The 22,575-nt window shown below is 44.0% G+C and overlaps 1 protein-coding gene across 2 annotated transcripts in view; it reads right to left on the bottom strand.

Moving 5' to 3' along the window:
* Positions 1-22,575, bottom strand: part of LOC308087920 (H-2 class II histocompatibility antigen, E-S beta chain-like) — a 53,885-nt gene that overhangs the window by 29,519 nt on the left and 1,791 nt on the right. For both annotated transcript variants that reach the window (XM_080432169.1, XM_080432168.1), the window contains exons 2-3: positions 22,369-22,575; positions 20,632-20,904 (exon numbers count right to left, since the gene is read on the bottom strand). The exon at positions 22,369-22,575 is cut by the window's right edge and continues 51 nt beyond it. In XM_080432169.1, coding sequence (XP_080288295.1) covers positions 20,632-20,904; positions 22,369-22,575 — 480 coding nt within the window. The remainder of the gene's footprint in view (positions 1-20,631; positions 20,905-22,368) is intronic.

Raw genomic sequence — 22,575 nt, 5'->3', positions numbered from 1 at the left:
GTCTCTAATAGGCTGTTTTAAGCTCTAGTAGGCTTTGCTAGGCTTTACTGGGCTCTATTAGGCTATAGAAGCCAGTACTTTACTTTGGCCTACAAAGGCTCTTGCAAAACTATTGCTCGTGAACACACAAGCTATGGCCCGTGTACACAGTGTTTAGTCCCTATGGTCTGAGTATCTAAAGGGCTGACAAGGGACTAGTAAAGCCTAATAGAGAGTATTAGAGTCTGGTACAGCCTAGTACACTCTAGTCTAGCCTAGTCCAGCCTGTTCCATGCTAGTATAGCCTATACCAACCTCCCCTACTCTGTTCTCCCAACAGGCTGGACTATACTAGTCTTGGGTGCACTAGGCTGTACTGTACTGTACTGTACTAGACTCTACTGGTCTCTAATAGGCTGTTTTAAGCTCTAGTAGGCTTTGCTAGGCTTTACTGGGCTCTATTAGGCTATAGAAGCCAGTACTTTACTTTGGCCTACAAAGGCTCTTGCAAAACTATTGCTCGTGAACACACAAGCTATGGCCCGTGTACACAGTGTTTAGTCCCTATGGTCTGAGTATCTAAAGGGCTGACAAGGGACTAGTAAAGCCTAATAGAGAGTATTAGAGTCTGGTACAGCCTAGTACACTCTAGTCTAGCCTAGTCCAGCCTGTTCCATGCTAGTATAGCCTATACCAACCTCCACTACTCTGTTCTCCCAACAGGCTGGACTATACTAGTCTTGGGTGCACTAGGCTGTACTGTACTGTACTAGACTCTACTGGTCTCTAATAGGCTGTTTTAAGCTCTAGTAGGCTTTGATAGGCTTTACTGGGCTCTATTAGGCTATAGAAGCCAGTACTTTACTTTGGCCTACAAAGGCTCTTGCAAAACTATTGCTCGTGAACACACAAGCTATGGCCCGTGTACACAGTGTTTAGTCCCTATGGTCTGAGTATCTAAAGGGCTGACAAGGGACTAGTAAAGCCTAATAGAGAGTATTAGAGTCTGGTACAGCCTAGTACACTCTAGTCTAGCCTAGTCCAGCCTGTTCCATGCTAGTATAGCCTATACCAACCTCCACTACTCTGTTCTCCCAACAGGCTGGACTATACTAGTCTTGGGTGCACTAGGCTGTACTGTACTGTACTGTACTAGACTCTACTGGTCTCTAATAGGCTGTTTTAAGCTCTAGTAGGCTTTGCTAGGCTTTACTGGGCTCTATTAGGCTATAGAAGCCAGTACTTTACTTTGGCCTACAAAGGCTCTTGCAAAACTATTGCTCGTGAACACACAAGCTATGGCCCGTGTACACAGTGGTTAGTCCCTATGGTCTGAGTATCTAAAGGGCTGACAAGGGACTAGTAAAGCCTAATAGAGAGTATTAGAGTCTGGTACAGCCTAGTACACTCTAGTCTAGCCTAGTCCAGCCTGTTCCATGCTAGTATAGCCTATACCAACCTCCCCTACTCTGTTCTCCCAACAGGCTGGACTATACTAGTCTTGGGTGCACTAGGCTGTACTGTACTGTACTGTACTAGACTCTACTGGTCTCTAATAGGCTGTTTTAAGCTCTAGTAGGCTTTGCTAGGCTTTACTGGGCTCTATTAGGCTATAGAAGCCAGTACTTTACTTTGGCCTACAAAGGCTCTTGCAAAACTATTGCTCGTGAACACACAAGCTATGGCCCGTGTACACAGTGTTTAGTCCCTATGGTCTGAGTATCTAAAGGGCTGACAAGGGACTAGTAAAGCCTAATAGAGAGTATTAGAGTCTGGTACAGCCTAGTACACTCTAGTCTAGCCTAGTCCAGCCTGTTCCATGCTAGTATAGCCTATACCAACCTCCCCTACTCTGTTCTCCCAACAGGCTGGACTATACTAGTCTTGGGTGCACTAGGCTGTACTGTACTGTACTGTACTAGACTCTACTGGTCTCTAATAGGCTGTTTTAAGCTCTAGTAGGCTTTGATAGGCTTTACTGGGCTCTATTAGGCTATAGAAGCCAGTACTTTACTTTGGCCTACAAAGGCTCTTGCAAAACTATTGCTCGTGAACACACAAGCTATGGCCCGTGTACACAGTGTTTAGTCCCTATGGTCTGAGTATCTAAAGGGCTGACAAGGGACTAGTAAAGCCTAATAGAGAGTATTAGAGTCTGGTACAGCCTAGTACACTCTAGTCTAGCCTAGTCCAGCCTGTTCCATGCTAGTATAGCCTATACCAACCTCCACTACTCTGTTCTCCCAACAGGCTGGACTATACTAGTCTTGGGTGCACTAGGCTGTACTGTACTGTACTGTACTAGACTCTACTGGTCTCTAATAGGCTGTTTTAAGCTCTAGTAGGCTTTGCTAGGCTTTACTGGGCTCTATTAGGCTATAGAAGCCAGTACTTTACTTTGGCCTACAAAGGCTCTTGCAAAACTATTGCTCGTGAACACACAAGCTATGGCCCGTGTACACAGTGGTTAGTCCCTATGGTCTGAGTATCTAAAGGGCTGACAAGGGACTAGTAAAGCCTAATAGAGAGTATTAGAGTCTGGTACAGCCTAGTACACTCTAGTCTAGCCTAGTCCAGCCTGTTCCATGCTAGTATAGCCTATACCAACCTCCCCTACTCTGTTCTCCCAACAGGCTGGACTATACTAGTCTTGGGTGCACTAGGCTGTACTGTACTGTACTGTACTAGACTCTACTGGTCTCTAATAGGCTGTTTTAAGCTCTAGTAGGCTTTGCTAGGCTTTACTGGGCTCTATTAGGCTATAGAAGCCAGTACTTTACTTTGGCCTACAAAGGCTCTTGCAAAACTATTGCTCGTGAACACACAAGCTATGGCCCGTGTACACAGTGTTTAGTCCCTATGGTCTGAGTATCTAAAGGGCTGACAAGGGACTAGTAAAGCCTAATAGAGAGTATTAGAGTCTGGTACAGCCTAGTACACTCTAGTCTAGCCTAGTCCAGCCTGTTCCATGCTAGTATAGCCTATACCAACCTCCCCTACTCTGTTCTCCCAACAGGCTGGACTATACTAGTCTTGGGTGCACTAGGCTGTACTGTACTGTACTGTACTGTACTAGACTCTACTGGTCTCTAATAGGCTGTTTTAAGCTCTAGTAGGCTTTGCTAGGCTTTACTGGGCTCTATTAGGCTATAGAAGCCAGTACTTTACTTTGGCCTACAAAGGCTCTTGCAAAACTATTGCTTGTGAACACACAAGCTATGGCCCGTGTACACAGTGTTTAGTCCCTATGGTCTGAGTATCTAAAGGGCTGACAAGGGACTAGTAAAGCCTAATAGAGAGTATTAGAGTCTGGTACAGCCTAGTACACTCTAGTCTAGCCTAGTCCAGCCTGTTCCATGCTAGTATAGCCTATACCAACCTCCACTACTCTGTTCTCCCAACAGGCTGGACTATACTAGTCTTGGGTGCACTAGGCTGTACTGTACTGTACTAGACTCTACTGGTCTCTAATAGGCTGTTTTAAGCTCTAGTAGGCTTTGATAGGCTTTACTGGGCTCTATTAGGCTATAGAAGCCAGTACTTTACTTTGGCCTACAAAGGCTCTTGCAAAACTATTGCTCGTGAACACACAAGCTATGGCCCGTGTACACAGTGTTTAGTCCCTATGGTCTGAGTATCTAAAGGGCTGACAAGGGACTAGTAAAGCCTAATAGAGAGTATTAGAGTCTGGTACAGCCTAGTACACTCTAGTCTAGCCTAGTCCAGCCTGTTCCATGCTAGTATAGCCTATACCAACCTCCACTACTCTGTTCTCCCAACAGGCTGGACTATACTAGTCTTGGGTGCACTAGGCTGTACTGTACTGTACTGTACTAGACTCTACTGGTCTCTAATAGGCTGTTTTAAGCTCTAGTAGGCTTTGCTAGGCTTTACTGGGCTCTATTAGGCTATAGAAGGCAGTACTTTACTTTGGCCTACAAAGGCTCTTGCAAAACTATTGCTCGTGAACACACAAGCTATGGCCCGTGTACACAGTGGTTAGTCCCTATGGTCTGAGTATCTAAAGGGCTGACAAGGGACTAGTAAAGCCTAATAGAGAGTATTAGAGTCTGGTACAGCCTAGTACACTCTAGTCTAGCCTAGTCCAGCCTGTTCCATGCTAGTATAGCCTATACCAACCTCCCCTACTCTGTTCTCCCAACAGGCTGGACTATACTAGTCTTGGGTGCACTAGGCTGTACTGTACTGTACTGTACTAGACTCTACTGGTCTCTAATAGGCTGTTTTAAGCTCTAGTAGGCTTTGCTAGGCTTTACTGGGCTCTATTAGGCTATAGAAGCCAGTACTTTACTTTGGCCTACAAAGGCTCTTGCAAAACTATTGCTCGTGAACACACAAGCTATGGCCCGTGTACACAGTGTTTAGTCCCTATGGTCTGAGTATCTAAAGGGCTGACAAGGGACTAGTAAAGCCTAATAGAGAGTATTAGAGTCTGGTACAGCCTAGTACACTCTAGTCTAGCCTAGTCCAGCCTGTTCCATGCTAGTATAGCCTATACCAACCTCCCCTACTCTGTTCTCCCAACAGGCTGGACTATACTAGTCTTGGGTGCACTAGGCTGTACTGTACTGTACTGTACTAGACTCTACTGGTCTCTAATAGGCTGTTTTAAGCTCTAGTAGGCTTTGCTAGGCTTTACTGGGCTCTATTAGGCTATAGAAGCCAGTACTTTACTTTGGCCTACAAAGGCTCTTGCAAAACTATTGCTCGTGAACACACAAGCTATGGCCCGTGTACACAGTGTTTAGTCCCTATGGTCTGAGTATCTAAAGGGCTGACAAGGGACTAGTAAAGCCTAATAGAGAGTATTAGAGTCTGGTACAGCCTAGTACACTCTAGTCTAGCCTAGTCCAGCCTGTTCCATGCTAGTATAGCCTATACCAACCTCCACTACTCTGTTCTCCCAACAGGCTGGACTATACTAGTCTTGGGTGCACTAGGCTGTACTGTACTGTACTAGACTCTACTGGTCTCTAATAGGCTGTTTTAAGCTCTAGTAGGCTTTGCTAGGCTTTACTGGGCTCTATTAGGCTATAGAAGCCAGTACTTTACTTTGGCCTACAAAGGCTCTTGCAAAACTATTGCTCGTGAACACACAAGCTATGGCCCGTGTACACAGTGTTTAGTCCCTATGGTCTGAGTATCTAAAGGGCTGACAAGGGACTAGTAAAGCCTAATAGAGAGTATTAGAGTCTGGTACAGCCTAGTACACTCTAGTCTAGCCTAGTCCAGCCTGTTCCATGCTAGTATAGCCTATACCAACCTCCACTACTCTGTTCTCCCAACAGGCTGGACTATACTAGTCTTGGGTGCACTAGGCTGTACTGTACTAGACTCTACTGGTCTCTAATAGGCTGTTTTAAGCTCTAGTAGGCTTTGCTAGGCTTTACTGGGCTCTATTAGGCTATAGAAGCCAGTACTTTACTTTGGCCTACAAAGGCTCTTGCAAAACTATTGCTCGTGAACACACAAGCTATGGCCCGTGTACACAGTGTTTAGTCCCTATGGTCTGAGTATCTAAAGGGCTGACAAGGGACTAGTAAAGCCTAATAGAGAGTATTAGAGTCTGGTACAGCCTAGTATACTCTAGTCTAGCCTAGTCCAGCCTGTTCCATGCTAGTATAGCCTATACCAACCTCCACTACTCTGTTCTCCCAACAGGCTGGACTATACTAGTCTTGGGTGCACTAGGCTGTACTGTACTGTACTGTACTAGACTCTACTGGTCTCTAATAGGCTGTTTTAAGCTCTAGTAGGCTTTGCTAGGCTTTACTGGGCTCTATTAGGCTATAGAAGCCAGTACTTTACTTTGGCCTACAAAGGCTCTTGCAAAACTATTGCTCGTGAACACACAAGCTATGGCCCGTGTACACAGTGTTTAGTCCCTATGGTCTGAGTATCTAAAGGGCTGACAAGGGACTAGTAAAGCCTAATAGAGAGTATTAGAGTCTGGTACAGCCTAGTACACTCTAGTCTAGCCTAGTCCAGCCTGTTCCATGCTAGTATAGCCTATACCAACCTCCACTACTCTGTTCTCCCAACAGGCTGGACTATACTAGTCTTGGGTGCACTAGGCTGTACTGCACTGTACTGTACTAGACTCTACTGGTCTCTAATAGGCTGTTTTAAGCTCTAGTAGGCTTTGCTAGGCTTTACTGGGCTCTATTAGGCTATAGAAGCCAGTACTTTACTTTGGCCTACAAAGGCTCTTGCAAAACTATTGCTCGTGAACACACAAGCTATGGCCTGTGTACACAGTGTTTAGTCCCTATGGTCTGAGTATCTAAAGGGCTGACAAGGGACTAGTAAAGCCTAATAGAGAGTATTAGAGTCTGGTACAGCCTAGTACACTCTAGTCTAGCCTAGTCCAGCCTGTTCCATGCTAGTATAGCCTATACCAACCTCCACTACTCTGTTCTCCCAACAGGCTGGACTATACTAGTCTTGGGTGCACTAGGCTGTACTGTACTGTATTGTACTAGACTCTACTGGTCTCTAATAGGCTGTTTTAAGCTCTAGTAGGCTTTGCTAGGCTTTACTGGGCTCTATTAGGCTATAGAAGCCAGTACTTTACTTTGGCCTACAAAGGCTCTTGCAAAACTATTGCTCGTGAACACACAAGCTATGGCCCGTGTACACAGTGTTTAGTCCCTATGGTCTGAGTATCTAAAGGGCTGACAATGGACTAGTAAAGCCTAATAGAGAGTATTAGAGTCTGGTACAGCCTAGTACACTCTAGTCTAGCCTAGTCCAGCCTGTTCCATGTTAGTATAGCCTATACCAACCTCCCCTACTCTGTTCTCCCAACAGGCTGGACTATACTAGTCTTGGGTGCACTAGGCTTTACTGTACTGTACTGTACTAGACTCTACTGGTCTCTAATAGGCTGTTTTAAGCTCTAGTAGGCTTTGCTAGGCTTTACTGGGCTCTATTAGGCTATAGAAGCCAGTACTTTACTTTGGCCTACAAAGGCTCTTGCAAAACTATTGCTCGTGAACACACAAGCTATGGCCCGTGTACACAGTGTTTAGTCCCTATGGTCTGAGTATCTAAAGGGCTGACAAGGGACTAGTAAAGCCTAATAGAGAGTATTAGAGTCTGGTACAGCCTAGTACACTCTAGTCTAGCCTAGTCCAGCCTGTTCCATGCTAGTATAGCCTATACCAACCTCCCCTACTCTGTTCTCCCAACAGGCTGGACTATACTAGTCTTGGGTGCACTAGGCTGTACTGTACTGTACTGTACTAGACTCTACTGGTCTCTAATAGGCTGTTTTAAGCTCTAATAGGCTTTGCTAGGCTTTACTGGGCTCTATTAGGCTATAGAAGCCAGTACTTTACTTTGGCCTACAAAGGCTCTTGCAAAACTATTGCTCGTGAACACACAAGCTATGGCCCGTGTACACAGTGTTTAGTCCCTATGGTCTGAGTATCTAAAGGGCTGACAAGGGACTAGTAAAGCCTAATAGAGAGTATTAGAGTCTGGTACAGCCTAGTACACTCTAGTGTAGCCTAGTCCAGCCTGTTCCATGCTAGTATAGCCTATACCAACCTCCCCTACTCTGTTCTCCCAACAGGCTGGACTATACTATACTAGTCTTGGGTGCACCTGGCTGTACTGTACTGTACTGTACTGTACTAGACTCTACTGGTCTCTAATAGGCTGTTTTAAGCTCTAATAGGCTTTGCTAGGCTTTACTGGGCTCTATTAGGCTATAGAAGCCAGTACTTTACTTTGGCCTACAAAGGCTCTTGCAAAACTATTGCTCGTGAACACACAAGCTATGGCCCGTGTACACAGTGTTTAGTCCCTATGGTCTGAGTATCTAAAGGGCTGACAAGGGACTAGTAAAGCCTAATAGAGAGTATTAGAGTCTGGTACAGCCTAGTACACTCTAGTCTAGCCTAGTCCAGCCTGTTCCATGCTAGTATAGCCTATACCAACCTCCACTACTCTGTTCTCCCAACAGGCTGGACTATACTAGTCTTGGGTGCACTAGGCTGTACTGCACTGTACTGTACTAGACTCTACTGGTCTCTAATAGGCTGTTTTAAGCTCTAGTAGGCTTTGCTAGGCTTTACTGGGCTCTATTAGGCTATAGAAGCCAGTACTTTACTTTGGCCTACAAAGGCTCTTGCAAAACTATTGCTCGTGAACACACAAGCTATGGCCCGTGTACACAGTGTTTAGTCCCTATGGTCTGAGTATCTAAAGGGCTGACAAGGGACTAGTAAAGCCTAATAGAGAGTATTAGAGTCTGGTACAGCCTAGTACACTCTAGTCTAGCCTAGTCCAGCCTGTTCCATGCTAGTATAGCCTATACCAACCTCCACTACTCTGTTCTCCCAACAGGCTGGACTATACTAGTCTTGGGTGCACTAGGCTGTACTGTACTGTATTGTACTAGACTCTACTGGTCTCTAATAGGCTGTTTTAAGCTCTAGTAGGCTTTGCTAGGCTTTACTGGGCTCTATTAGGCTATAGAAGCCAGTACTTTACTTTGGCCTACAAAGGCTCTTGCAAAACTATTGCTCGTGAACACACAAGCTATGGCCCGTGTACACAGTGTTTAGTCCCTATGGTCTGAGTATCTAAAGGGCTGACAATGGACTAGTAAAGCCTAATAGAGAGTATTAGAGTCTGGTACAGCCTAGTACACTCTAGTCTAGCCTAGTCCAGCCTGTTCCATGTTAGTATAGCCTATACCAACCTCCCCTACTCTGTTCTCCCAACAGGCTGGACTATACTAGTCTTGGGTGCACTAGGCTTTACTGTACTGTACTGTACTAGACTCTACTGGTCTCTAATAGGCTGTTTTAAGCTCTAGTAGGCTTTGCTAGGCTTTACTGGGCTCTATTAGGCTATAGAAGCCAGTACTTTACTTTGGCCTACAAAGGCTCTTGCAAAACTATTGCTCGTGAACACACAAGCTATGGCCCGTGTACACAGTGTTTAGTCCCTATGGTCTGAGTATCTAAAGGGCTGACAAGGGACTAGTAAAGCCTAATAGAGAGTATTAGAGTCTGGTACAGCCTAGTACACTCTAGTCTAGCCTAGTCCAGCCTGTTCCATGCTAGTATAGCCTATACCAACCTCCCCTACTCTGTTCTCCCAACAGGCTGGACTATACTAGTCTTGGGTGCACTAGGCTGTACTGTACTGTACTGTACTAGACTCTACTGGTCTCTAATAGGCTGTTTTAAGCTCTAATAGGCTTTGCTAGGCTTTACTGGGCTCTATTAGGCTATAGAAGCCAGTACTTTACTTTGGCCTACAAAGGCTCTTGCAAAACTATTGCTCGTGAACACACAAGCTATGGCCCGTGTACACAGTGTTTAGTCCCTATGGTCTGAATATCTAAAGGGCTGACAAGGGACTAGTAAAGCCTAATAGAGAGTATTAGAGTCTGGTACAGCCTAGTACACTCTAGTGTAGCCTAGTCCAGCCTGTTCCATGCTAGTATAGCCTATACCAACCTCCCCTACTCTGTTCTCCCAACAGGCTGGACTATACTAGTCTTGGGTGCACCTGGCTGTACTGTACTGTACTGTACTGTACTAGACTCTACTGGTCTCTAATAGGCTGTTTTAAGCTCTAATAGGCTTTGCTAGGCTTTACTGGGCTCTATTAGGCTATAGAAGCCAGTACTTTACTTTGGCCTACAAAGGCTCTTGCAAAACTATTGCTCGTGAACACACAAGCTATGGCCCGTGTACACAGTGTTTAGTCCCTATGGTCTGAGTATCTAAAGGGCTGACAAGGGACTAGTAAAGCCTAATAGAGAGTATTAGAGTCTGGTACAGCCTAGTACACTCTAGTCTAGCCTAGTCCAGCCTGTTCCATGCTAGGATAGCCTATACCAACCTCCACTACTCTGTTCTCCCAACAGGCTGGACTATACTAGTCTTGGGTGCACTAGGCTGTACTGTACTGTACTGTACTGTACTAGACTCTACTGGTCTCTAATAGGCTGTTTTAAGCTCTAGTAGGCTTTGCTAGGCTTTACTGGGCTCTATTAGGCTATAGAAGCCAGTACTTTACTTTGGCCTACAAAGGCTCTTGCAAAACTATTGCTCGTGAACACACAAGCTATGGCCCGTGCACACAGTGTTTAGTCCCTATGGTCTGAGTATCTAAAGGGCTGACAAGGGACTAGTAAAGCCTAATAGAGAGTATTAGAGTCTGGTACAGCCTAGTACACTCTAGTCTAGCCTAGTCCAGCCTGTTCCATGCTAGTATAGCCTATACCAACCTCCACTACTCTGTTCTCCCAACAGGCTGGACTATACTAGTCTTGGGTGCACTAGGCTGTACTGTACTGTACTGTACTGTACTAGACTCTACTGGTCTCTAATAGGCTATTTTAAGCTCTAGTAGGCTTTGCTAGGCTTTACTGGGCTCTATTAGGCTATAGAAGCCAGTACTTTACTTTGGCCTACAAAGGCTCTTGCAAAACTATTGCTCGTGAACACACAAGCTATGGCCCGTGTACACAGTGTTTAGTCCCTATGGTCTGAGTATCTAAAGGGCTGACAAGGGACTAGTAAAGCCTAATAGAGAGTATTAGAGTCTGGTACAGCCTAGTACACTCTAGTCTAGCCTAGTCCAGCCTGTTCCATGCCTATACCAACCTCCCCTACTCTGTTCTCCCAACAGGCTGGACTATACTAGTCTTGGGTGCACTAGGCTGTACTGTACTGTACTGTACTAGACTCTACTGGTCTCTAATAGGCTGTTTTAAGCTCTAATAGGCTTTGCTAGGCTTTACTGGGCTCTATTAGGCTATAGAAGCCAGTACTTTACTTTGGCCTACAAAGGCTCTTGCAAAACTATTGCTCGTGAACACACAAGCTATGGCCCGTGTACACAGTGTTTAGTCCCTATGGTCTGAGTATCTAAAGGGCTGACAAGGGACTAGTAAAGCCTAATAGAGAGTATTAGAGTCTGGTACAGCCTAGTACACTCTAGTCTAGCCTAGTCCAGCCTGTTCCATGCTAGTATAGCCTATACCAACCTCCACTACTCTGTTCTCCCAACAGGCTGGACTATACTAGTCTTGGGTGCACTAGGCTGTACTATACTGTACTGTACTAGACTCTACTGGTCTCTAATAGGCTGTTTTAAGCTCTAGTAGGCTTTGCTAGGCTTTACTGGGCTCTATTAGGCTATAGAAGGCAGTACTTTACTTTGGCCTACAAAGGCTCTTGCAAAACTATTGCTCGTGAACACACAAGCTATGGCCCGTGTACACAGTGGTTAGTCCCTATGGTCTGAGTATCTAAAGGGCTGACAAGGGACTAGTAAAGCCTAATAGAGAATATTAGAGTCTGGTACAGCCTAGTACACTCTAGTCTAGCCTAGTCCAGCCTGTTCCATGCTAGTATAGCCTATACCAACCTCCCCTACTCTGTTCTCCCAACAGGCTGGACTATACTAGTCTTGGGTGCACTAGGCTGTACTGTACTGTACTGTACTAGACTCTACTGGTCTCTAATAGGCTGTTTTAAGCTCTAGTAGGCTTTGCTAGGCTTTACTGGGCTCTATTAGGCTATAGAAGCCAGTACTTTACTTTGGCCTACAAAGGCTCTTGCAAAACTATTGCTCGTGAACACACAAGCTATGGCCCGTGTACACAGTGTTTAGTCCCTATGGTCTGAGTATCTAAAGGGCTGACAAGGGACTAGTAAAGCCTAATAGAGAGTATTAGAGTCTGGTACAGCCTAGTACACTCTAGTCTAGCTTAGTCCAGCCTGTTCCATGCTAGTATAGCCTATACCAACCTCCACTACTCTGTTCTCCCAACAGGCTGGACTATACTAGTCTTGGGTGCACTAGGCTGTACTGTACTGTACTGTACTGTACTAGACTCTACTGGTCTCTAATAGGCTGTTTTAAGCTCTAGTAGGCTTTGCTAGGCTTTACTGGGCTCTATTAGGCTATAGAAGCCAGTACTTTACTTTGGCCTACAAAGGCTCTTGCAAAACTATTGCTCGTGAACACACAAGCTATGGCCCGTGTACACAGTGTTTAGTCCCTATGGTCTGAGTATCTAAAGGGCTGACAAGGGACTAGTAAAGCCTAATAGAGAGTATTAGAGTCTGGTACAGCCTAGTACACTCTAGTCTAGCCTAGTCCAGCCTGTTCCATGCTAGTATAGCCTATACCAACCTCCACTACTCTGTTCTCCCAACAGGCTGGACTATACTAGTCTTGGGTGCACTAGGCTGTACTGTACTGTACTGTACTAGACTCTACTGGTCTCTAATAGGCTGTTTTAAGCTCTAGTAGGCTTTGCTAGGCTTTACTGGGCTCTATTAGGCTATAGAAGGCAGTACTTTACTTTGGCCTACAAAGGTTCATGCAAAACTATTGCTCGTGAACACACAAGCTATGGCCCGTGTACACAGTGGTTAGTCCCTATGGTCTGAGTATCTACAGGGCTGACAAGGGACTAGTACAGCCTAATAGAGAGTATTAGAGTCTGGTACAGCCTAGTACAATCTAGTCTATCCTAGTCCAGCCTTATCAGTCCTAGCATAGCCTGGTACCCCCTCCCCTATTCTGTTCCCCCAACAGGCTGGAGTAGGCTAGACCTGGGTGTACTAGGCTTTACTGTACTAGTCTCTGCTGGGCTCTAATAGTCTGCTTTCAGCTCTAGTAGGCTTTGCTAGGCTGTACTGGGCTCTATTAGGCTATAGAAGGCAGTACTTTACTTTGGCCTACAAATGTTCATGCGAAACTATTGGTCGTGCACACACAAACTATTGCCTGTTTACACAGTGGTTAATCCAAATGGTCTGAGTATCTACAGGGCTGATGTAACCCAGGTTTCAAAAGGTTTTCGAAAGGTTTGTGTCACTGCTGTCTGTGTGTCACTGACAGAGTCACAAACACAGTCACACACACACTCAGTCTCACTCACTCAATCAATCAGTCACACCAGTGCTTGCAATTGCCAATAATTGCATGAAGCAGAGACAGTCTGCAGTAGCAGAGTGAGGTGCACACTACTCTGAGATTTCCACCCAAACTGACTGCTCGCACAACATGCTGGCTGTGCCTGCATGAATCTGATTGAATTGGCCAGGTTACTTTTCTTGATAAGAAAAAGGATCATGATGGCGAGCCAACTAACCCGAACCCAACTTTAATGAAGTTTTTCCTACCAGGAGGGTGAGCAGCAGCCACACATTCATATCCCCCCAAGTAACATTACACACTACACTGCCTCACACTGCCACTTCCCTCTGACTATTGACAATACCTACCTGCTTAAAGGGCAAGACCACTTTGGTAGAGGTTTGGGTTGTGTAGTTACCTTGCCATGATGTAACTCCAAAGGTGGACAAGAAATCAAAAATAATTGCTCCATTGATTAGAAATTGATAATTCTAAATTTGCTCCTCATTGACTTACATTGTACGGTAAAACAGCTCTCAAAGTCACTCTTTAAGCACTATACTAAGTCTAGACTAGCATGGAACAGGCTGGACTAGGCTAGACTAGGTTGTACTAGGCTGTACCAGACTCTAATACTCTCTATTAGGCTTTACTAGTCCCTTGTCAGCCCTCTAGATACTCAAACCATAGGGACTAACCACTGTGTACACGGGCCATAGCTTGTGTGTTCACGAGCAATAGTTTTGCATGAGCCTTTGTAGGCCAAAGAAAAGTACTGCCTTCTATAGCCTAATAGAGCCCAGTAAAGCCTAGCAAAGCCTACTAGAGCTTAAAACAGCCTATTAGAGACCAGTAGAGTCTAGTATAGTACAGTACAGTACAGCCTAGTGTACCCAAGACTAGTATAGTCCAGCCTGTTGGGAGAAAAGACTAGGGGAGAGTGGTATAGGCTATACTAGCATGGAACAGGCTGGACTAGGCTAGACTAGATTGTACTAGGCTGTACCAGACTCTAATACTCTCTATTAGGCTTTACTAGTCCCTTGTCAGCCCTGTAGATACTCAGACCATAGGGACTAACCATTGTGTACACGGGCCATAGCTTGTGTGTTCACGAGCAATAGTTTTGCATGAGCCTTTGTAGGCCAAAGTAAAGTACTGGCTTCTATAGCCTAATAGAGCCCAGTAAAGCCTAGCAAAGCCTACTAGAGCTTAAAACAGCCTATTAGAGACCAGTAGAGTCTAGTACAGTACAGTACAGTACAGCCTAGTGCACCCAAGACTAGTATAGTCCAGCCTGTTGGGAGAACAGAGTAGTGGAGGTTGGTATAGGCTATACTAGCATGGAACAGGCTGGACTAGGCTAGACTAGAGTGTACTAGGCTGTACCAGACTCTAATAAGGTCTGAGTATCTACAGGGCTGATGTAACCCAGGTTTCAAAAGGTTTTCAAAAGGTTTGTGTCACTGCTGTCTGTGTGTCACTGACAGAGTCACACACACAGTCACACACACACTCAGTCTCACTCACTCACTCAATCAATCAGTCACACCAGTGCTTGCAATTGCCAATAATTGCATGAAGCAGACACAGTCTGCAGTAGCAGAGTGAGGTGCACACTACTCTGAGATTTCCACCCAAACTGACTGCTGGCACAACATGCTGGCTGTGCCTGCATGAATCTGATTGAATTGGCCAGGTTACTTTTCTTGATAAGAAAAAGGATCATGATGGCGAGCCAACTAACCCGAACCCAACTTTAATGAAGTTTTTCCCACCAGGAGGGTGAGCAGCAGCCACAAATTCATATCCCCCCAAGTAACATTACACACTACACTGCCTCACACTGCCACTTCCCTCTGACTATTGACAATACCTACCTGCTTAAAGGGCAAGACCACTTTGGTAGAGGTTTGGGATAGTTACCTTGCCATGATGTAACTCCAAAGGTGGACAAGAAATACAAAATAATTGCTCCATTGATTAGAAATTGATAATTCTAAATTTGCTCCTCATTGACTTACATTGTACGGTAAAACAGCTCTCAAAGTCACTCTTTAAGCACTATACTAAGTCTAGACTAGCATGGAACAGGCTGGACTAGGCTATACTAGGTTGTACTAGGCTGTACCAGACTCTAATACTCTCTATTAGGCTGTACTAGTCCCTTGTCAGCCCTGTATACTCAGACCATATGGACTAACCACTGTGTACACGGGCCATAGCTTGTGTGTTCACGAGCAATAGTTTTGCATGAGCCTTTGTAGGCCAAAGTAAAGTGCTGGCTTCTATAGCCTAATAGAGCCCAGTAAAGCCTAGCAAAGCCTACTACAGCTTAAAACAGCCTATTAGAGACCAGTAGAGTCTAGTACAGTACAGTACAGTACAGTACAGTACAGTACAGTACAGTACAGCCTAGTGCACCCAAGACTAGTATAGTCCAGCCTGTTGGGAGAACAGAGTAGTGGAGGTTGGTATAGGCTATACTAGCATGGAACAGGCTGGACTAGGCTAGACTAGAGTGTACTAGGCTGTACCAGACTCTAATACTCTCTATTAGGCTTTACTATTCCCTTGTCAGCCCTCTAGATACTCAGACCATAGGGACTAAACACTGCGTACACGGGCCATAGCTTGTGTGTTCACGAGCAATAGTTTCGCATGAGCCTTTGTAGGCCACAGTAAAGTACTGGCTTCTATAGCCTAATAGAGCCCAGTAAAGCTTAGCAAAGCCTACTAGAGCTTAAAACAGCCTATTAGAGACCAGTAGAGTCTAGTACAGTACAGTACAGTACAGTACAGTACAGTACAGTACAGCCTAGTGCACCCAAGACTAGTATAGTCCAGCCTGTTGGGAGAACAGAGTAGTGGAGGTTGGTATAGGCTATACTAGCATGGAACAGGCTGGACTAGGCTAGACTAGAGTGTACTAGGCTGTACCAGACTCTAATACTCTCTATTAGGCTTTACTAGTCCCTTGTCAGCCCTCTAGATACTCAGACCATAGGGACTAAACACTGCATATACGGGCCATAGCTTGTGTGTTCACGAGCAATAGTTTCGCATGAGCCTTTGTAGGCCACAGTAAAGTACTGGCTTCTATAGCCTAATAGAGCCCAGTAAAGCCTAGCAAAGCCTACTAGAGCTTAAAACAGCCTATTAGAGACCAGTAGAGTCTAGTACAGTACAGTACAGTACAGTACAGTACAGTACAGTACAGTACAGTACAGTACAGTACAGTACAGTACAGTACAGTACAGTACAGCCTAGTGCACCCAAGACTAGTATAGTCCAGCCTGTTGGGAGAACAGAGTAGTGGAGGTTGGTATAGGCTATACTAGCATGGAACAGGCTGGACTAGGCTAGACTAGAGTGTACTAGGCTGTACCAGACTCTAATACTCTCTATTAGGCTTTACTAGTCCCTTGTCAGCCCTGTAGATACTCAGACCATAGGGACTAAACACTGCGTACACGGGCCATAGCTTGTGTGTTCACGAGCAATAGTTTCGCATGAGCCTTTGTAGGCCACAGTAAAGTACTGGCTTCTATAGCCTAATAGAGCCCAGTAAAGCCTAGCAAAGCCTACTAGAGCTTAAAACAGCCTATTAGAGACCAGTAGAGTCTAGTACAGTACAGTACAGTACAGTACAGTACAGTACAGTACAGCCTAGTGCACCCAAGACTAGTATAGTCCAGCCTGTTGGGAGAACAGAGTAGTGGAGGTTGGTATAGGCTATACTAGCATGGAACAGGCTGGACTAGGCTAGACTAGAGTGTACTAGGCTGTACCAGACTCTAATACTCTCTATTAGGCTTTACTAGTCCCTTGTCAGCCCTCTAGATACTCAGACCATAGGGACTAAACACTGCGTACACGGGCCATAGCTTGTGTGTTCACGAGCAATAGTTTCGCATGAGCCTTTGTAGGCCACAGTAAAGTACTGGCTTCTATAGCCTAATAGAGCCCAGTAAAGCCTAGCAAAGCCTACTAGAGCTTAAAACAGCCTATTAGAGACCAGTAGAGTCTAGTACAGTACAGTACAGTACAGTACAGCCTAGTGCACCCAAGACTAGTATAGTCCAGCCTGTTGGGAGAACAGAGTAGTGGAGGTTTGTATAGGCTATACTAGCATGGAACAGGCTGGACTAGGCTAGACTAGAGTGTACTAGGCTGTACCAGACTCTAATACTCTCTATTAGGCTTTACTAGTCCCTTGTCAGCCCTCTAGATACTCAGACCATAGGGACTAAACACTGCGTACACGGGCCATAGCTTGTGTGTTCACGAGCAATAGTTTCGCATGAGCCTTTGTAGGCCACAGTAAAGTACTGGCTTCTATAGCCTAATAGAGCCCAGTAAAGCCTAGCAAAGCCTACTAGAGCTTAAAACAGCCTATTAGAGACCAGTAGAGTCTAGTACAGTACAGTACAGTACAGTACAGTACAGTACAGCCTAGTGCACCCAAGACTAGTATAGTCCAGCCTGTTGGGAGAACAGAGTAGTGGAGGTTGGTATAGGCTATACTAGCATGGAACAGGCTGGACTAGGCTAGACTAGAGTGTACTAGGCTGTACCAGACTCTAATACTCTCTATTAGGCTTTACTAGTCCCTTGTCAGCCCTCTAGATACTCAGACCATAGGGACTAAACACTGCGTACACGGGCCATAGCTTGTGTGTTCACGAGCAATAGTTTCGCATGAGCCTTTGTAGTCCACAGTAAAGTACTGGCTTCTATAACCTAATAGAGCCCAGTAAAGCCTAGCAAAGCCTACTAGAGCTTAAAACAGCCTATTAGAGACCAGTAGAGTCTAGTACAGTACAGTACAGTACAGCCTAGTGCACCCAAGACTAGTATAGTCCAGCCTGTTGGGAGAACAGAGTAGGGGAGGGTGGTATAGGCTATACTAGCATGGAACAGGCTGGACTAGGCTAGACTAGATTTTACTAGGCTGTACCAGACTCTAATACTCTCTATTAGGCTTTACTAGTCCCTTGTCAGCCCTGTAGATACTCAGACCATAGGGACTAACCACTGAGTACACGGGCCATAGCTTGTGTGTTCATGAGCAATTGTTTTGCATGAGCCTTTGTAGGCCAAAGTAAAGTACTGGCTTCTATAGCCTAATAGAGCCCAGTAAAGCCTAGAAAAGCCTACTAAGGCTTAAAACAGCCTATTAGAGACTAAGCAATAGTCCAGCCTTTTGATGGAACAGACTAGGGGAGGGCGATATAGGCTCTACTAGCATGGAACAGACTGGACTAGTTAAGACTAGGTTAAACTAGGCTCTACTAGGCTCTACTGGTTGTACTAGGCTGTAATAGGCTGGACTAGGCTGTAATAGGCTGGACTAAGCTGTAATAGGCTGGACTAGGCTTTAATAGGCGGGACTAAGCTGGACTAGGCTTGAATAGGTTGGACTAGGCTGGACTAGGCTGTAATAGGCTGGACTAGGCTATAATAGGTGGGACTAGGCTGGACTAGGCTTTAATAGGCTGGACTAGGCTGGACTAGGCTTTAATAGGCTGGACTAGGCTATAATAGGCTGGACTAGGCTGGACTAGGTTATAATAGGCTGGACTAGGCTGGACTAGGCTGTAATAGGCTGGACTAGGCTGTACTAGGCGGGAATTGGCGAGAAACAGCGTCCCGGGAGGTCACATGATGGTAAACGCCATTTACCATAGCATAGTATGGGAGGTGTACACAATGTACACAGCCCATAGTTCTAATATTAGGCTGACTATGGCTCTCCACTGCCCCCCATTGAGAAAATATAGTCGGCATAGAAGTGTTCACGAAAGGTAGTCGCAAGTGTTCACTTCCCATAGCAACTATGGGAAGTGAACGACTACGTGTACACCGAGCCTAGTCTGTTCACAGGCCATAGCATTTAACATTGAGCACTACCTGCCGTGAACACCCTTATTATTGTTATTATTATTATTATTATTATTATTATATAACTGTCATAGGAAAATGTCATTATCATTAATAATTGTATATCATCCAAATGAGATCCAAATGATCCAGAAAGCTGCAACACACTTGGTCTTCAACCAGACAAAATGTTCCCATTTCCCGGCTCTCCCCCGTTCTCCTCTCCCTCCATATGACACCCCCATATCTTCAAACCTGATACAACCCTACAACCCCTCACCCTCCACACGTCTTAGACTCTTCTCCTCTTCAGACTCCACCTCAGCCCGTAGCACTTGACCTAGCCTTGATGACCTTGCAGTCTTATGCAAAGTTTAAAATGTAATTTAGATATCATGTTATGTAGACAGATGCCAGGTGCCAGGTTCATTGTAGACCTGGCACCTGGCATCCAATTTGGATAGTTTCAAAGTCCATATTATTTATTTGTTTGATATTATACTGTTTAGACTAGGTTCTTGGTTTACCTATGATCCTAGATTACTATTTCTATGCATTTGTTTTCTTTGCTTACTGTGAATCTCTCTGGATTAAGAGCGTCTGATAAATGCCTGCGTTGTTAATTGTAACTGTAAGTTTCAGTGTTTGGCCACCAGATGGCACCAGAGAACAACGTTTCATAGAATACTGTAGATTCTACAATAGTCTACAGTTTTCTACAAAGTAGAATGCATTTATTAAACGTAATTTAAACATATTAAATAATTCACTGTTACACAGTGCTGTATATAAGCAACAATAAACCAAGCAATATCATTTAATGAAAATTGCTCAAATGAACAAGAGTAGAAACAAACAAAACAATATCCTGTAAAATATTGTGATTAAAAACATACAAAACAAACTAGTAAAGACAATAATTAAAATATAAAATCAGGTGATGAAATGAAGTGTATAGAGGTGTGTTTTAGCCTGCATGGTTCTTTTTAAAGACAAAAAGAAAAAATGTTAATCCTGGTGTCTCTGTTTTAGGCAGGTCATCAGTGGTGGAAAAAGTACTCAAAGGTTTTACTCGAGTAAAAGTATTTTACTGCAATGCAGAAGTACTCCGTTACAAGTAAAAGTCCGGAATTCAAAATTGACTTGAGTAAAAGTACAAAAGAAGTTCAAAATGTACTTAAAGTACCAAAAGTAAAAGTACTAAAATGTTTGAAAATAGCAGATCTACAAGATCACAATGCGTCGCGATGCGGCGCGTTGTGAGCTTGTAGATCGGCTATTTTCAAATAGCGGTATAAAATAGGGCTAAAGTGGTTAATGTATGCTTTATAATATAATAATTTATATCTGCAAAGTAATTAGTAACTAAAGTTTTCAAATAATTGTAGTGGAGTAAAAGTATGATATTTGCCTCTGAGATGTAGTGGAGCAGAAGTAAAAGTATAGACAATTGGAAATACTCCAGTAAAGTAATAGTACCTCAAAATTGTACTTATGTAGGCTACAGTACTTGACTAAATGTACTTAGTTACTTTACACCACTGCAGGTCATTACATGTAGGTGAAAACGCTCATAGCCTAGATCTATATGTTTCATTTATACTCGGTGTACGATGCTGACACCACATGCTGTGAGCTTGTAGATCTGCTATTTCCATGCGTGACAGCGTGTTAGGATACAGTATAAATCAAGAGGATCTGAAATGTTTCTCAGCAGATAAAGAAATATGTAATATTTATTATCAGATCAATATTAACACCATTAATCATCTCTGAATAGAATCATGTGATTTCATGTTATAGTTTATGAGGTGATGAGTGTTGAGTGCTGCTCTGAGATCAGCTCACCTCTCTTGTTCAGAACATTGGAGTAGTAGATCTCAATGTTGGGTTTGCAGAATGCCTCTGGTTGTGCTCTCATCACACGCAGTGTTGTAGGATCTTTATTGAGGCGCTCTGCGTTCTTCACACCAAGCTCAGTGTATCCAACCCACTGATCTACTCTACTGTCCCACCTGAGGTACTCATCACCATCGAAATTCTTTGAGTATATGAACTGTATGTCCTTCAGCTCACTGGAGTTAAACACACAGCGGTGAGCGTCATAGAACACATATCCATCTGGAAATAGACAATTAAAAATGTCATTAATGTTCAGTTTTATTATCATCTGTATATTATCAACACTAGGCTAACTGCCCCCCATCGGCCAAATATGTCACTACATAAAGTCTAAAATAGGTTCAGGCATGTGAAATCTGGCATTGAAATATTTTGAATGTATATTGAATATCTTAAATACAATGAGATTGAGCTACCATTTAAGTTGTGTTTCTCTATGTGTCCAATTGTCTAGCATGTGTAGCCCCCACAGTCAAATTAGCCAGAAACGGGGTGCAACAGACCTGCCAATTGGGCTCAGCCCTATTGGCATGACTGGTAACACGTCGGACTGGCGAGTGGGATTCTCAATCCCAGCTCGCTGCATTCCACTACACATGGCTGAGTAAACAAGGACTCTGTCTGTCTGTCTGTCTGTCTGTCTGTCTGTCTTATTAATTGATAAATTAAACGACCATAAAACAACAGTAACAACACACTCTACCAGCCTTCAGTGGTGGAAAAAGTACACAAATATTTTAAAGTATCAATACTGCAATAAATAGGCTACTCTGTTACAATTAAAAGTCCGGAATTCAAAATACTTGAGTAATCAAAGTATTTGCATCAAAATGTACTTAAAGTACCAAAAGTAAAAGTACTCATTATACAAAATCTCACATTTCAAGTTTTCACAATACCTATACAATTATTTTGAAAATAGCAGATCTACAAGCTCACAATGCGTCACGCTTGTAGATCGGCTATTTTCAAATGGCCATATCGGGCTGAAGTGGTTACTGTATATACAGTAACCACTTCAGCCCGATATGGCCATTTGAAAAGTATGGCCATTTGATTATTATTACAAGACATATGTCTTGTAATAATAATCAAAATCTACAAAGTAACTAGTAATTAGAGTTTTCAAATAATTGTAGTCGAGTACAAGTACAATATTTGCCTCTGAGATGTAGTGGAGTAGAAGTAAAAGTATTAGAAATTTGAAATACTTGCGTAAAGTACAAATACCTCAAAATTGTACTTAAGTACAGTACTTGAGTAAAGACGTACCAAAATCCATTTGAAAAAATTGCTTCTCACTGTTCTCAGGTAAAATATGCGATTCATTAATTACAAAGCCTCTAATTAATTAGATTGTTTTTTATAATCGAGTCCCAGCCCTAATTTTGATATGTTTTATTTTGATGGTAACTTTTGTATAATCGTATCATCTTGGATTTTGACATGATTCATGTCTTTTAATTGAAAGTCCTAAATAAATAAATTAAAGTGTGTGTGTGCGTGTGTGCGTGTGTGTGTGTGTGTGTGTGTGTGTGTGTGTGTGTGTGTGTGTGTGTGTGTGTGTGTGTGTGTGTGTGCGCGTGTGTTTGTGTGTGTGCGTGTGTGTGTGTGTGTGTGCGTGTGTGTGTATATATTTAACCGTTTTAGTTAATAACTATTGTGTTAATAGTATTCATGTACCTTTCACTGGTGGTTTCTTCAAGGCAGTGCGAACGGTGTCCAGCTCGGATTTGCAGTAGTCCTGCTGACCCACAGCATAACCATAAGTGTCTGCAGGGTAGGTCATATGATCTACAAACGGAGGCTGAGGCTCCACCACCTTCCCTTTGTTGTAGTCTGCGTACACCATCACTTCACCATCCAGTCCCATCATGACCTCTTTATACG

Source organism: Gymnoscopelus braueri, assembly GCF_963280865.1.
Source record: "Gymnoscopelus braueri genome assembly, chromosome: 7".
Taxonomy (NCBI): domain Eukaryota; kingdom Metazoa; phylum Chordata; class Actinopteri; order Myctophiformes; family Myctophidae; genus Gymnoscopelus; species Gymnoscopelus braueri.
The sequence above is the reverse complement of the archived record's forward strand: the minus strand, read 5'-3'. Positions and strand labels throughout refer to the sequence as shown.